This window comes from Choloepus didactylus, chromosome 19, assembly GCF_015220235.1.
Source record: "Choloepus didactylus isolate mChoDid1 chromosome 19, mChoDid1.pri, whole genome shotgun sequence".
NCBI lineage: Eukaryota > Metazoa > Chordata > Mammalia > Pilosa > Megalonychidae > Choloepus > Choloepus didactylus.
The window spans coordinates 42,626,435-42,640,685 of record NC_051325.1 but is presented as its reverse complement, the minus strand read 5'-3'; the positions used below and the strand labels follow the sequence as shown (position 1 = coordinate 42,640,685).

Sequence of the window (14,251 nt, the reverse complement as noted above, 5' to 3'; positions counted from 1 at the left end):
TCACCAGCCAGGCCTCTCCTCCTCTTGGCTATGGAGTTTCCCTTCCCAGCAAAACTCGGCTGGGCCTTTGCTCCATGGCTCCCAATCCAAGCATAATAAATCTGAGTCATTTTCTTCTGAATCTGTGGAGATTCAAGACAAGGCCTCTTGGGTAGTCCCATCCTGTCAACTACTTCAGACACAAAAGGGGCCCCAGGTTAGTCTGGGCATTCCTGCAGCCTTCTCTGGGGCCAGGGAGCCAAAGCAGATCCAGAGCGTATCGGCCAGCCTTGTGGCCTTAGGAAAACTTCAGGGCCTTGACTGGTGACCAGGGGCCAAGAAAAAAGGTTGTCCTGTGACTGCAAAAGAGGTAAAATTGACCTACTACAGAGAGAGGGAACCTAGAGGTGAGCAAATGACCTACTGTATTTGGCACAGTCCAGGAAGAGGCACAGAGGTGATCCAAACCCAATCATTGACCCATTTATCCATCCATCCATCCATCCATCCATCCATCCATCCATCCATCCACCCAGCCACCCACCCAACCACTAGTTCATTCATTAGCACATATCTGAGTATAGATTTAAAATGATTTCCATTGCAGCACTGCTTTGTGGTGAGAAACACAAACAACAAAACCTCCTGGGGTTCCACTGATGTCCAGCTTCATGCTTCCTGTGGCTCTCTCTCTGCCTGTCTGAGTTTCACTCTGCTTAAGGGACTCCAATAATAGGATTCCTGATTGGGCTGGTCCACACCCTAACTGAAGCAACCATATCAAAATGTCCTACTTGCGGTGGGTTCACACCCACAGGAATGGAATACATTTCAGAACATGTTTTTCTGGGGTACATACAGCTTCAAACCACCACAGATCATGCTTTTAGAAACAACAACAACAACAAAAAAGGATTTAGGTTGTGAAATCCAAGCAAAGTCTGTAGTCCGGATAATTGTACTGTGCCAAGGTCAGTTTCCTAATTTTTGTAATGTATTATAGGTATATAAGATATTATCATTGGGGGAAGGGTACCAGGGACGTGAACTATTTTTGTGAGTTCTTGTGAGCCTATAATTATTTCAAATAAAAAGTTAAAACAAACAAAAAAACACACACACACAAAAAACAAAATACCTCCTAGAAACAGTGTGCACGTCCATCATGAGCGGTCTGGTTGACTAAACTGTGGTACACTCACACCGCATGGAGACCTGGTCCATCTGTCCAATGGCACATTATGAAGCTATTAAAAGGATTGCATTAGATCTGTATCTTCCAAATTCCATAATGTATTTCAAGCAAGTTGCAGAGAAATGCATATGATACGATCCCTTTACTCATAAAAATAACCGCCCCACCCCCCAAAAAAACAAAACCTAACCCTATGTATGTTAATGTAGCGTGTGCATGAACTTACTAACATGGTTTATCTCGGGAAGGCAAAGCGAGAAAGGAGAAGAGGTGGGGAGATTATTATTTTTCTTACTATACTCTTGCGTTGTCTTACTGATTGCAAAGGAGTAAAGGAGGCTGAACAGAGCCCTCAGGTATCAGATTGACCAAGGGCAAGAGATAGAAAAGGCTGAGCCTTGGTTTCCTCATCTGGAAAATGGACATAATAAGAGTATCTTCTATGAAGAGGGTTAACTGAAGTAAGACATGTAAAACTCAGCACGTGGTCTAGCACAGGTGTTCAACAATGGTGGTTACTAGTGATTTAAAAATCAGTATTTGTGAGGCATGCAACCAGGTGAATGATCTTGAGGACAGCATTTTGAGTGAAATAAGTCAGAAATGAGTAAAGCTCATGAATATGGACTAACTATAATGTGCAAACTCTGAGAATTGATCTTACAGCACAGGTTATCAGGGGAATGCTTATTGTAATGATCCCTAGATTGTAAGCTCTTACAGCAGTCACATCTATTCCCGAGTTGTAATGGTTATATCTAAACTCTGAGATGTTGAGCTCTTTGTGTATAACCTGCTCAGTCCCTGGAACTTTGAGACCTAAGACTCAGAGCTAGAATTTGGTAGCTATGAATATCAGTATTACCCCATACAGCAATTGTAAAAAAAAAAAAAAAAAAAAAAAAAAGCTGAATAATAGTTCAGACTTCAATTAGAGATATGAAGTGGATCTTGCTAGGACTAAAGCAAATCAAACTGAAGGGTAAAGGATAATACTGACTGTGTTTTAAAACTTCAATTTCCGTGTGAGACCAAAGGAAGAGAAGATTATTTGGTGCAAAACCTGTATTTTCTGTAGCACTCTAAATAATTTAACTTGTATGCTCAGTTTATTCAAACACCATAATTACAGGGAACTTTGAATAGGGTGTGAGATCTGGTTGGTTTTTACATTATTAGTGTGAAATCCTGAGACATCCCAAAGCAATTTGGGCAGTGAATAAAAATGCATTTACAAAGCCCCCCTGAGGAAATGGGGAAAAATGCAGAAATATTAAACTTCCCCACCTGGGGAATTACTGATACTCTCACAAGCATCGGGGACTACCAATTTAGAAGGCTGAGCCCTCGATCTTGGGGCTTGCCTTTATTAAACTTGTTACTGCAAAGGAAAAGACTAAGCCTACTTACAATTGTGCCTAAGAGTCACCCCCAGAGAACCTCTTTTGTTGCTCAGTTGTGGCCTCCCACTACCCTCCCCCCTATGTGGGAGGACATGACTCCTAGGCAACATGGGGCATGACTCCTAAGGATGAGCCTGGACCTGGCATCGAGGGATTGAGAACATCTTCTTGACCAAAAGGGGGAAGTGAAATGAAACAAAATAAAGTTTCAGTGGCTGAGGGATTTCAAATGAGTTGAGAGATAATTCTGGATGTTATTCTTATGTGTTATATAGATATTTCTTTTTAGTTTTTAGTGTATTGGAATAGCTAGAAGGAAATACCTGAAACTGTCAAACTGCAACCCAGTAGACTTGATTCTTGAAGACAATTTTATAAATATGTAGCTTACATAGTGTGACCATGTGATTGTGAAAACCTTTTGGCTCACACTCCCTTTATCCAGTGTAGGGATTGATGAGTAGAAAAATGGGAACAAAGATTAAATGAATAATAGGGTGGATGGGATGTTTTGAGTGTTCTTCTTTACTTGTATTTTTCTTCTTATTTATTTGGAATAATAAAAATTTTCAAAAATTTATTTTGGTGATGAATACACAACTATATGATGGGACTGTGAACAATTGGTTGTACACTGTGGATGATTGTGGGGTATGTGACTATATCTCCATAAACCTGAATTGGAAAAAAATCAGTATGTTGGCTTGAGGTGTTGTTCTTTACTAGAGATGGTGATTGTTTCCTGAGCATGTACTATGTACTAAGTTTTCTCATTTAATGCTCTTAATAACTTCCTGAAGGTAATTACTAGTACTATTTGCATTTTACAGACGAGGAATTGAAGGCTCAGAAAGGTGAAGTGACTTGTCCTGGCTCACATAGCCAGGAAGTGGCGGTGTTGGATTCAGATGCAACCTCCTAGCTCCAAAGCCCTTGGAGTTCTGCTGGGGGCACTTGTTTGAAGTCCAGGAATTCAAAGGAAGCTTTGAATTTAAGACGCTGCTCCACCAGCTCTGGTCCAAAGGCCACCATGAGGGGCAGGATTTCCACAGGCACAGCCTATGGGACAGGGTACTCAGAGCTACAGCTTTGTGCCCACTCCTGTTTCAGCCCCCAAATCCATCTCTTTGGAGAATTCCCTTCTTTCTGCAAACTCCTTTCAAACTGCACAAGAAAAATGTCCACAGCAAAACATCTTCCCCTTGAAGGGTACGTGCAGCTTCATCTTCTCTCCCCAGGTCATGGCTGGGGATCAGTATGGCCCCACAGGTCAGTTTCCTCAGGGGTTCAGCAGCCCATTATCTATTTTTGCCTCAGTGGCAGTCTCACCAGGCAGTTCCTCTCTCCTCCCTCGACTTGGGAAAGTGCGACTTCTCAGGCCACTTTCCTGCCCTGAAACTGCCCTGCTGAGTGGGTGGCAGGGAGCAGAAGTCCCCGAGCTACTCCTGTCTGCTTTTCTGCTTTTCATACTGGATTCCAGGCCAAACTGATTCCAGTAAAGAGATCCATGGCACAAAAGGTAGAGGACCACAGGCCTGGTTGTCCCTGGACACTGCCCCCCGCTCCCTCCCAGTCCCACAAACCGTGGCAGGCCCCGACTCTGGGTTTGGGCCTGTTCCCAGCACAAGGGCAGAGCACACAGAACACAGAACTCCAAGAACAGGGACCCTGAGGGAGGACTGCCCAACCTCGCAAAAGTAACAAAAGGATGTGTTTCAAAATGCCACGAGATGTTGCTGGGAAAACAGCTCTCAGGAGAAAGTCTTATGAGGAGTTGGGGTGGGATAGTTGAGGATGGCTTTAGAGCCATAAAAACGCCTGAACCAAACACTTCTCTGCAGTTGTCTTGGGACACCCTGATCCGTTCAGCCCCCTGCCCAGCTCCAGGATTAGGGCCCAGCCTGGAAGGCTCACCTTGGCTAAGTAAGAAGCGCAACCAGACGATCAGTAAGAACAGCAGCAAGCCCACGGGAAGACAGAGCCAGAACACCAGGAAAGAAAACGTGAAGTCACTGACGAGTGGCACCAGTGGGTACTTCATGGTGCACGTGTGGTGAGCTGGGCCAGCCTGGGCTGGCAGGGCGGCCCCTGGGGACCTGGTGGGCCGGCCACACTCTGCCCTCAGCCCAACTGTGACTGAGATGGTGACATAACAAGGAAAGCCTAGTGTCCTTTAGGTGAAGCCTGTTGGGGAAGACCTTGAGGGGAAGCTGTTTTGGACAAACCAGTGGGATCCCAGGCAGTGAGATAGCTTGGCTGAGAGAAAAATCTCAGGCTTCTAGGCAGGTGTGCAGGTCTGGGTTTGAATCCCTGTGCTAAGCTGCTAATGGGTTCATGTGACATCTCCCTGATGCTCTTTCTTGTTAGATGGAAATAATTCTTACCTTGCCAAGCTGCTAAGTTAGAAAAATAGATGATGGGATAAATAGTTCCCATGGGTGGCTGTTCAAACACTCAAGGTTGCAGATGCGTCCAGGGGCCAGCCGGGTCCTCTGGCCCTGTAATTCCAGCTGCACACACCCACATTTCTACTTTGTGTGAATGGTGGGGATCGCAGCAAACTGAGTGCAGTTTAGTTCATCTAAAGCAGGCAGCTGTACTCAGCTCCCACCAACAATTGCTATGCAGGAAATGCAGGCCCAATATTGCCAGATTTCCTGACTTTTCCAAGAGTCAAAAAATCTGGATTATGTGAAATTTTAATTTTAAAATATTCAATCAAACCTTGCTAAAACATTGTTAGCTAAACAAAATACATGTCCAGGCCAGACTGGATCATTGGGTGTCATTTAAAGATTTCTAATCTAACACAGGCCCTCCATAAATGATTTAACCTGGAAGCTTCCGCACCTTTCCTTAGGGTTTTCAGTGAGGGGCTTCTACAGGCTTTGACCTTACTCCTTTCTCTCTTAGGGGGCCAAAACACTCCAAAATGCCATTCTTATCATCTCCCACCTCACCCCTATCATTCACTCATTCATGAAATAGTAAACCTCCTTCACATGCCAGATCCAATGGCAGGCAGGAGGCTCTGGGCCTACCAGCCCCCAAAGCCCCTAGGCTGGATCCAGATTGGGATCTTGATGGATGTGGGAAGGTTCAAATGAGGAGTGGCTGCTTGTGGAGGTGGAGGAGGAAAGTGCATGATCTTCTCCAATGGGGTGCTTGGACCACATGTCTGCACTGCCAGCAGGTGGGTGATGGCTGGAGGGTACTTATTCAGCAGGCCAATTCCTAGGCTCACCCCCATCGATTGAGACAGAACCTCTGAGGTGAGGCTCAGGACTTGACACATTTCATTAACAGCCAGGGTGATTCTGATCCAGACTTGGCTTTGTGACTTAAGAGCACAGGTTGTAAAGTCTGGCAGACCAATTCCAGGCTTGGGGAGCAGCTGCAGGAAATGGGTGGTAAACCTGGAGGGAGATACACAGTGGAAGGACCCCCTTATAGGAAGACACCAGGCAGGAAGGAAGGCAAGTGGAGACCAGCCACAAAACCTGGCAGTATAGGGGACATCGAGGCTTGGCGGGCCAGGGTTTTAGGAGTCCTAGTCCAGTTGTGGGTGTTAGATCCCAGAAGAAGAAACAAACATGTAGAAGGAGTTTCTGACCCAGGAGCCCTGTGGCTTATGTCACAGAAAACAGGTGCCCCATAAACTAAAGAATGAAGGCTGTTCAAGGCTGTTCAATGCTGCTCCAGCCATAGCGGCACCTCAGGTGGGTGAGGCAAGATCAGATACGTTCATAAGATGAACAACCAAAAAGGCCTGCTCTCCCTAGTTAGATAACACAGCTGCTTTCCTAAAAAGAATACTGTCTTAGAACCCTAGCAACCAATCAGCCCAAAACTTGATAGGCACTTACCCAGTCGAGGCACAGAACACCACAGCAGGCACCCTTCCCAACGTGGGTTCCTTTTTCCATTAAAAATGGTGCTCTCAGATAGAGAGCCGGAGCCATTATCTTTCTTTCTTTCTTTTTGCTGGCTCCCACCTGCCTTCTTTCTCTAATAAATCTTAAACTTTATACTTGAACTTTGACTTGCTGCATTGTGTGGATTCCTGAATGACTCTGACCTAACAGTGGGATGGCCAGAGTCCCCAGAAGGGGTCTGGGCAGATGGTATTGGAATGCGTATCCAAAATGAGGAGTGCCCTGGCAGGCTACAGCAAACCCAGGCCCCAGAGGTCAAGACCAGGAGCTGGGTGGCCTGATTTGGGGGTGACTTAGCACTGGGTCCTGATGGGGCTGGGGTCAGAGAGAACTGTGCAGCACAGGCAGGAAAGGCTTGGACATCCATTCTCTGGCCATGAAACCTTGTCAGACACCAAACAAGGCCATTGTGCCATCAGTTCAGCAAGAAGCTTCCTGGCCAGCTGGAGGCCCTATGGTATCTGGGCAGAGCAGGAGAGGACACACAACTCTAACCTGCAGGGGTACAGTTCCTACAGGTACTTGGCTCAGGGGAGTGCACTAAAGTCACACTGAGTCTGTGTCAGGTCAGAGGAGGCTGCTCTTGGCAAAGGCAGAAATGGCTCTTATCACCGTTTCCTCAAGTTTTACTTATAACCATCCCACCATGTGCAATCCAGGCATTAAGATGCTGGTCTGGTCCCATTTAACCTCTGCAGCCAACTCTATGCATAAGAGCAGCAGGTGGCCGAGTGGGACGGTCTCTGTCTCTCTGTCCTCTCCTGACTGCCCATCACTGGCAGAGCTCAGGTATTCTGCAGGCAGACAGCACAGCTGCCAAACATTTCCCTGTTCCCAAGACAGAGAACCGCCCCTCCCACCCCATGCCTCTTTAAAGTGAGCTCTGTTGGCAGTGTTTTCATTACACAAGCTCCCTCCAGTGTAGAAGGCCTGAGACTTTTCCTTTAAAATTAATTGAATTTTCAGTATTTCAGGAAACTACAAAACCAGGGTGAAAATCACAGATCTAAATTACAAAGGGTAGCCACAGATGGCAGACAACTCCTGGAAAGAGTAAATAAAGATAGGGATAAATAATTAGGGGCTGATAAGAGCTTTGGGGTGTTTTGGGTTATAGCAATTGTTTAAAATTGAGATTAATAATATTGTACATCTAAGTGAAGATAATGTAAGACACTGATTGTTTATCTTGGTCAAAATATATGCTGTGTGAAATTAGGAACCCCCTACTTAAAAAAGTCAAGCCCTTGATCTTGAGGCTTCCTCTTGTGAAACTTAAGGCTGTAAATGGGAGGCTACGCCCACCTATAATTATGCCTAAGAGTCACCTCCAGAGAACCTCTTTTGTTGTTTAGATGTGACCTTTCTCTCTTTAAGCCCAACTTGCAAGTAAATTCATTACCCACCCCCCACCCCAACATGGGACATGACTCCTAGGAATGAGCCTGGCCCCAGCATTGAGGGATTAAGAGTGCTTTCTTGATCAAAAGGGGGAAAAGAAAGGTAACAAAATAAGGTTTCAGTGGTTAAGAGATTTCAAATAGAGTTGAGAGGTTATTCTGAAGGTTACTCTTACGCAAGCTTCAGCTAGATAGATATTCCAAATGGCCACAGGATGCCAAGCCCAAAGCAACAGTAGTCCTGAAAATACTGAAGTATACCTAGGTCCCTATCCGAGACTCTATACAAGTTTCACTCACTAAGTTTATTATTCAGAAACTTAACACCTCCAGAGCGTTCCTATGCCAGATAAGTCCCAAAACCCAGAGGCAACAGCCTCTTCAAGAACATCAAACAGATGCATCCCCCTTCCCCATGATGTTGACACTTCTTTTCAAATATGAGAAAGTTAGGGTGGTCATGGCCCAGATATCCCTGAAGATTGAGACGGTGATCAAATGAGAGGGAGGTGTAGCAAGAGGCAAGATAGGAGTTAACAAAGGATTATGAATACTGAATCTTTATATCATTTTTTTTTTTTTTTTTTTTTAGTTCTTAGGGTATTAGAATAGCTAGAAGGAAATAACTGAAATGGTGGAACTGTAACCCATAACATTCTTTGAAATTTGCTATTTGTTAAATTGTACTTTGAAAGCTATCACTTTTCTGTATATGTTATATTTCACAATAAAAAGAAAAAAAAAGTAAATTAAGAGTATCCATGCAAAGTCGAACCCTTGACCTTTAACCAAAAGCACACACGAGGTTATTAGAAGAAATCTCCTTAAAATTTAATTGACTAAATGTATTACATTCAATAATCCATGGGTTTCTTCTGGACAAAAGATTGACATAAATATAAACAAGTTTCTGGGCCTCCTTGCCTAACCGACGAAGATATAACACAGGAGGCAAGGGGACACAGTACACCTTCATATTTACATTTCACCTTTACTTTACAGTTCAGTGCCAGAAATATTTACAGAAAATACAATAAGAAAAAGATCATGTCTTGGCAACACACCGAAATTCATACCAATAGTATATATGATTTCAAGCAAATGATACTGCTTATTTTATAGCCACAACTGCCAAGCCCTTCAGAGGAGAAAGATGTTCTTGGTCACTGTAAGAGACGAGGACTTGGGAAACTTGGTTTGCTTCAACAAATATTTATTGGGCGCCTACTATATGCAAGGCACTGTGGAATCCCAAATTATACCTTTTCCCTCAGCATTAAAAAAAGAAAAACATCTGAAGAACATAAGTTGTTATTCTGAGAAAACATTATACAGTACATGGCTTCTTTAGTTACTGAGAAACCCACAGTTTGATTCCACATTGTATGAATGGATTACCTACAATCTCTTCATCTCAGGAAAAGAGGCTATAATGGAAATCTTAAAAACAGACCATCTAACTCAATTTATTGTTTCGTGTAAACATATAAGTCAATTCTTTTTAGGAATATATAACCTGAATGAGCTTTTAAACGCTGAATAGAGAACTACTGCCAGGAAGAGTGTCAAATGACTTCAAATACATTTTTCACCATCTACCACAACATACGTCTTTGAGCAAGGCTGACTCCCATTTTGAGAAAGTTTCACCTTCCAACAGAAATAGATACTCACCAAGTTTCTGCATCTCTGAAACCAGTTCTGTAGAGCCTGACAAATGCTTCCCCAGCTATGAAGAAGGTGAACTGTGAAGGGCCCACACAGGGACCCAGAGACAACTGGCGTGATTGGCCAAAGATGGAGATACTTTGTATTTATAAATGAATCCAGAGGAGAATGGGCTGCCCCGAAACAGAGGACCTGGAAGTGGAGGATGTCTCAGTGTATGTGTGTGTATGCAGCCAGGGAAGCTGGGAGGTCACCTACCACGTAACTCCTTTCAAAGCGCCAATGGACAGAAGCAGGGGGGTGGGGTGGGAGCCTTTGGAGGAAGCATTGGACAAAAGGGAGAGAGTTTAAACAAGGAAAAGGATTGAAAGGCAAAAGCCCTCCTTACTGTCCTCAGTACTCCTAGAGAGGAGGAGAAAAGTCCCCCAAAAAACTTGAGAAAGGAATACGAGGGGCTACCTACCTCTGTCCCTTATACTTTCTTACTCATGGATCCCCCAGTGCAGACCTAAGAGCAACCCATCACAGGTGACAACTAAACTGTTAAAAGTCACAGACCAAAGTGGTCCTGGCTTCCTCCAAATGTTATGGACATATGCTAGGAAATTAACCAAGTGGACTACTAAAAATTATTATCAGGGACTAAGTTTGCTCCTCCAGCATCAACTACTCAGTGATTTTTAACAAAGGCAGTTGCGTGAAATGAGTGACCATGAACTCAAAAACATGTACTAGTGAAAGGTCCAAGAGTTCTTACCACATTCCCTTTTTTAGATGTTATTTTGAGTAGAAGGAACCAGTCCGATTAGGGATGTGTATCCCATATTTTTTCCGTGCTGTACACACTGGGGGTTTCATGCCTTCAGGGACTCTACGTCACTGAACCCATTCCTCTGTCCCTAGGAGACCACAAAGTCGTCTAGATTACAAACTGCATTCAACATGTTTGTTCACTTGTTAAAGCCATCAGAATTACAAAAAGTTGCCAGAAATTGGACCTAACTAAAAGATTAGCAAACCCACCCCCAATACACACATACCTGTACATTTTTCTGACATGAGAACTATGCTGAAGGTAAAAAATTTTATCTGAAGAATCACACTGAGGAAGTACAACATCTATAGCAGTTATTTTTAACCTCTGGAATGTTATAAGTTGCACATCAATTTATCCCTTTCTTTGTTCACTTTAACCAGATCAAGGGCCCATTTTTCCCCCTAGAAATATCAATCTGGAATTTCTTTGAAAGTTATCAAACTTCATCTTTTATACTTGCTGAGCTATTAAAACATTTTAAGGGTAGAATTTGCTAATCTTTGTTACATCCCCTTCCCATGCTACCATCTGGGAACATCAATTTATTGCCCAGCTTAAAAAGGAAATCAATTATTGAATAATAGTATACCCTGAATAGAAAATGGACTTAGAGAAGGTGGAGGTTACCTTTACCTGAGCTTAAAACAAACATGACAAAAAGGGTATGGCAACCTTAAAACTGAGCTGCTATGACCGTGTCTCTTGCTCACAGATGGCAAGATACACATTTCTGGAAGAGAAATATCTGCACAGGAAATTAGGTACTACCCTACCCCCAAATTAAAATGCCAAAACATCAAATCAAAAGAAATAATCAAATAGACCATTGTAGCTCTGACCTATAGAATCTACTGATGTCACAGTTCAAGTGAAAAAACCTCTTATACACCTGTGATCACTCTTCTTTGGACTTCAAATGTCACTTATCTTCTTAACATAATAAAATTTTAATTATTAAAAAGAAAGCAGATAAGAATAGTAGAAATGAGTAGTGTATACTCTAGCATTGTAACAGGTATCCTTGCATGGATGTTCTGGGTTTGGCCACCTCAAATCTTTCATCCCTGGCAGAAAAGTAGCAGCTAGGTAACAGCAGTATTTCCAAATCCCTGGCAGGGATTTGTTGTGCCTTCAGCTGGCAAAGTCCAGAAAACATGACAACAACAGCCATTTCTAAGAGCAGCCACCCAAGGAGGTGGTCACTAATGTTTGTCAATTTTGATGAAATCCAGTAGCTCTCTGGGAGAGATATGAATTACTAGTGTTGAAAGGCTACTTCCTGAACCCCAAATTAGAATCCTTCATAAACTATTGTAGTTTCCAGCTTGGTCCTGAAATAAGAGACAATGCACGAAACCAAGTAATTTTTAACAACCCTTGTTGTGAATTTACATTTCTTGACACTTAATCAAGAAATTACCAAGGGATTACAAATGTTTAACCTGCCATTATGTCACTGAGCTGGACCATAATGGAAAAAGTGGAGGCATCACTGCTTTCTTACAACTCGTAACTCCACAAACTTCATTTGTGTTGCAATTAAAGGACAAGGCCATGCCTCCATTTTAGGTCTGTTCCTGGGTCTCCCAGAAACTGAGGCTTCAGACTGATCTTCTGTGCAGTGATGAGACTGATAACTTTTTGACATGTGTAGGGAAAATATGAAGAATTTTAATATTAGACTTATTTGTAAAAAACATTTATGCTCTTTTTTGCCAGTTTGGAAATTGGACAACAAAAAGACCTGCAAGTGAGCAGAAGGCTGAGATTTCATTCCTCCTTCTCCATGCTATCAATACCTTTTGAGCTTTCAAATGTCCTGAAAGATTTGGAGACAGATTTTAATATTGAACACAACCTCCTAAAAAGTGAGGTATACAACTATCTTCAACTTCTAATTTGCAAATTTGTTATACTAACAATGCACATGTTTAACTGAGCTGCATAAAAGCCTTTCTCCCGAAACAGCTTATATTTAACTAAAATTGTCACCTTAAAAAGAAAGTTTATGGCTAAAATGTGTATCACCATTACCAGCAGAAATATGATTGTGTCTGGGAGCCCATTTCACTAGAAAGCAGAAAGTCTTCTATCAAATGGGGTTATAATGTGTTTCTTCTACTCTGGTGATTAAACAGTAAGCTCTTGGGGAGTGATTTGTTTTTATTTTTACAGTGATTACCTGTCATATAGTTTTGCTTTGATATTACAGCCCCCAAACTGGAGCTAAATAGTCCTAGATAGACAATGGTCTAAGAACTGCAGTTCTTGAGTCCAACCTCCTGGAAAAGTGAAGTATAAAACTCTGGCTCCAACTGCTTGTTCCGGTATTTATTGACAATGTCAGTGATTTTCTGTTTCCGGCGGACGTGTGGTGGACTGTAGGAGTCACTCTCCAGTCTTTTTCTTCTGCAAATATTAATTACTGTCTGCCTCACTAGAAAACCTTAAAAAGAGAGGGTATAAAAATAAATTTTAATAACAAGTCAGCTAGGAGAACTATGAGTATTCAGGTGAGCTATCCTCAGCATACTCAAATTATTTTAATTTCAGTTGTAAAAGACCCAGTCCCCAGAGTGAAAGACATCGCACTACCAAGGTAAAACTAATAGAAGAAACATAATGACAAGGAAAAACAGAATAAAAATCTGGTCTGACATTTCTGCCTTGGATTACAGGCAGCTATCTTCATTTTCCCATAGTAGAAGTTTGTAAATTCTAGTTCTACTGACATTTACTAGATGAAACAGTTTAAAAACAGAACAAAACCTGCTCTCTTTGTAACAAGAACCATAATCATGTGGGACTTATTAAGCAACATCACCATTTCCTTATTTGTACTTCTATCTGGCTTGTAAAAATGTAAAAGAAAAAGAAGAAGCAAACTTTAGCCCTTTAGCCACAAATGAAACCTTACCAAGTGCTCGCCTGCTGACTATCATCCCATCCACAAGAGGGATGACCATGTTAAACTTCCCAATGGCTCCTTGAATTTTTATCCGGAATAATCCAGTGTTCAAAGGGTGAATGAAGATGACAGGGATCTCTTTTTCCAGAGTGGTAGATCTTAAGAAAAGACAAGACTCTTTTTACCCCAGATACACAACAGAAGTTCCCCATAGGCACCATGGGAATACCAAGGGACCTACTGCCAGGCAGTGGTTTGAGAAGAGCCAAGGGGTCAGTCTGCTCAGAATCCTCTCCCAAGAGCCCATGGTACCAGCCCCCTGCTGATGCCTGGTCCTAAACAGCCATGATTAGGGTCAGGGTTCTGACACAACGGGTCTGAGAAAATGTGCTCAGAAAACCACTGGGGTCCAGGGAGGAAGGAAAGGCCAGAGAAATCTATTGTGAGGAACTACAAATTTAGTGACCAGCTATGGGACTTTCATTTAGTTCCTCCCTCTTGCAGGAAACAAAATGGGGCTGGCCAGTGTGCAGTGAATTCTACTACAGTCAAGGCTGCAATCTTAAGAGTGGAAGTAAGAATACAGTTTAGGCCCATTATGGGAATCTCTGATATAATTTTTTTAGGGGAGGGAAGGGCTGTTAGGCTGGGCCCTCAGTGTGGGGGATAAATAGCCATGTCTGGGCAGGACCAAGGCTCTCGAGGCCTTTGAACAGATAACAGATGCACCTTTGGAGAAGAGTGAGTTATACATCATACTTCAGGGACATATCTGACATACCCAAAAGTACCCATGTTACTCTGTGATGCTACATATCAGTTTTCCTTTGGCAACACAGTGAGCTTTCTTTCCCATGGGTAAAGTGATTTGGCAAAAGCAACGAGTCAAATCTTTCCAGACATGCAAACAGACAAACAAAATCAATCCTATCGTAATCCTGTCCCC

General features: G+C 42.8%; 2 protein-coding genes across 2 annotated transcripts in view; both read right to left on the bottom strand.

Annotated features, from left to right (window-relative positions):
• On the bottom strand, positions 1 to 4,672 carry ADIG (adipogenin). The gene is made up of 2 exons (XM_037810904.1): positions 4,492 to 4,672; positions 1 to 122 (listed from the first exon to the last, which is right to left on the bottom strand). Exons 1-2 carry the CDS (start codon positions 4,616 to 4,618, stop codon positions 1 to 3), a joined length of 249 nt encoding a protein of 82 aa, XP_037666832.1. The 5' UTR covers positions 4,619 to 4,672.
• Positions 4,673 to 8,718: 4,046 nt separating this feature from the next.
• The window catches only part of RALGAPB (Ral GTPase activating protein non-catalytic subunit beta), a 121,332-nt gene continuing 115,799 nt past the window's right edge, over positions 8,719 to 14,251 (bottom strand). Inside the window, 2 exon segments of the mRNA XM_037811401.1 lie at positions 8,719 to 12,843; positions 13,315 to 13,463. Of these exon segments, the coding sequence (XP_037667329.1) occupies positions 12,650 to 12,843; positions 13,315 to 13,463 (343 nt within the window). The 3' untranslated portion in view covers positions 8,719 to 12,649.

Bases quoted from the DNA above. Each gene is read 5' to 3' on its own strand.
- ADIG (XM_037810904.1), bottom strand. From the start codon at position 4,618: ATGAAGTACCCACTGGTGCCACTCGTCAGTGACTTCACGTTTTCTTTC. The intron at 123-4,491 runs GTGAGCCTTCCA...GAATCTCCACAG, and splicing joins GCGCTTCTTACTTAGCCAAG to ATTCAGAAGAAAATGACTCA.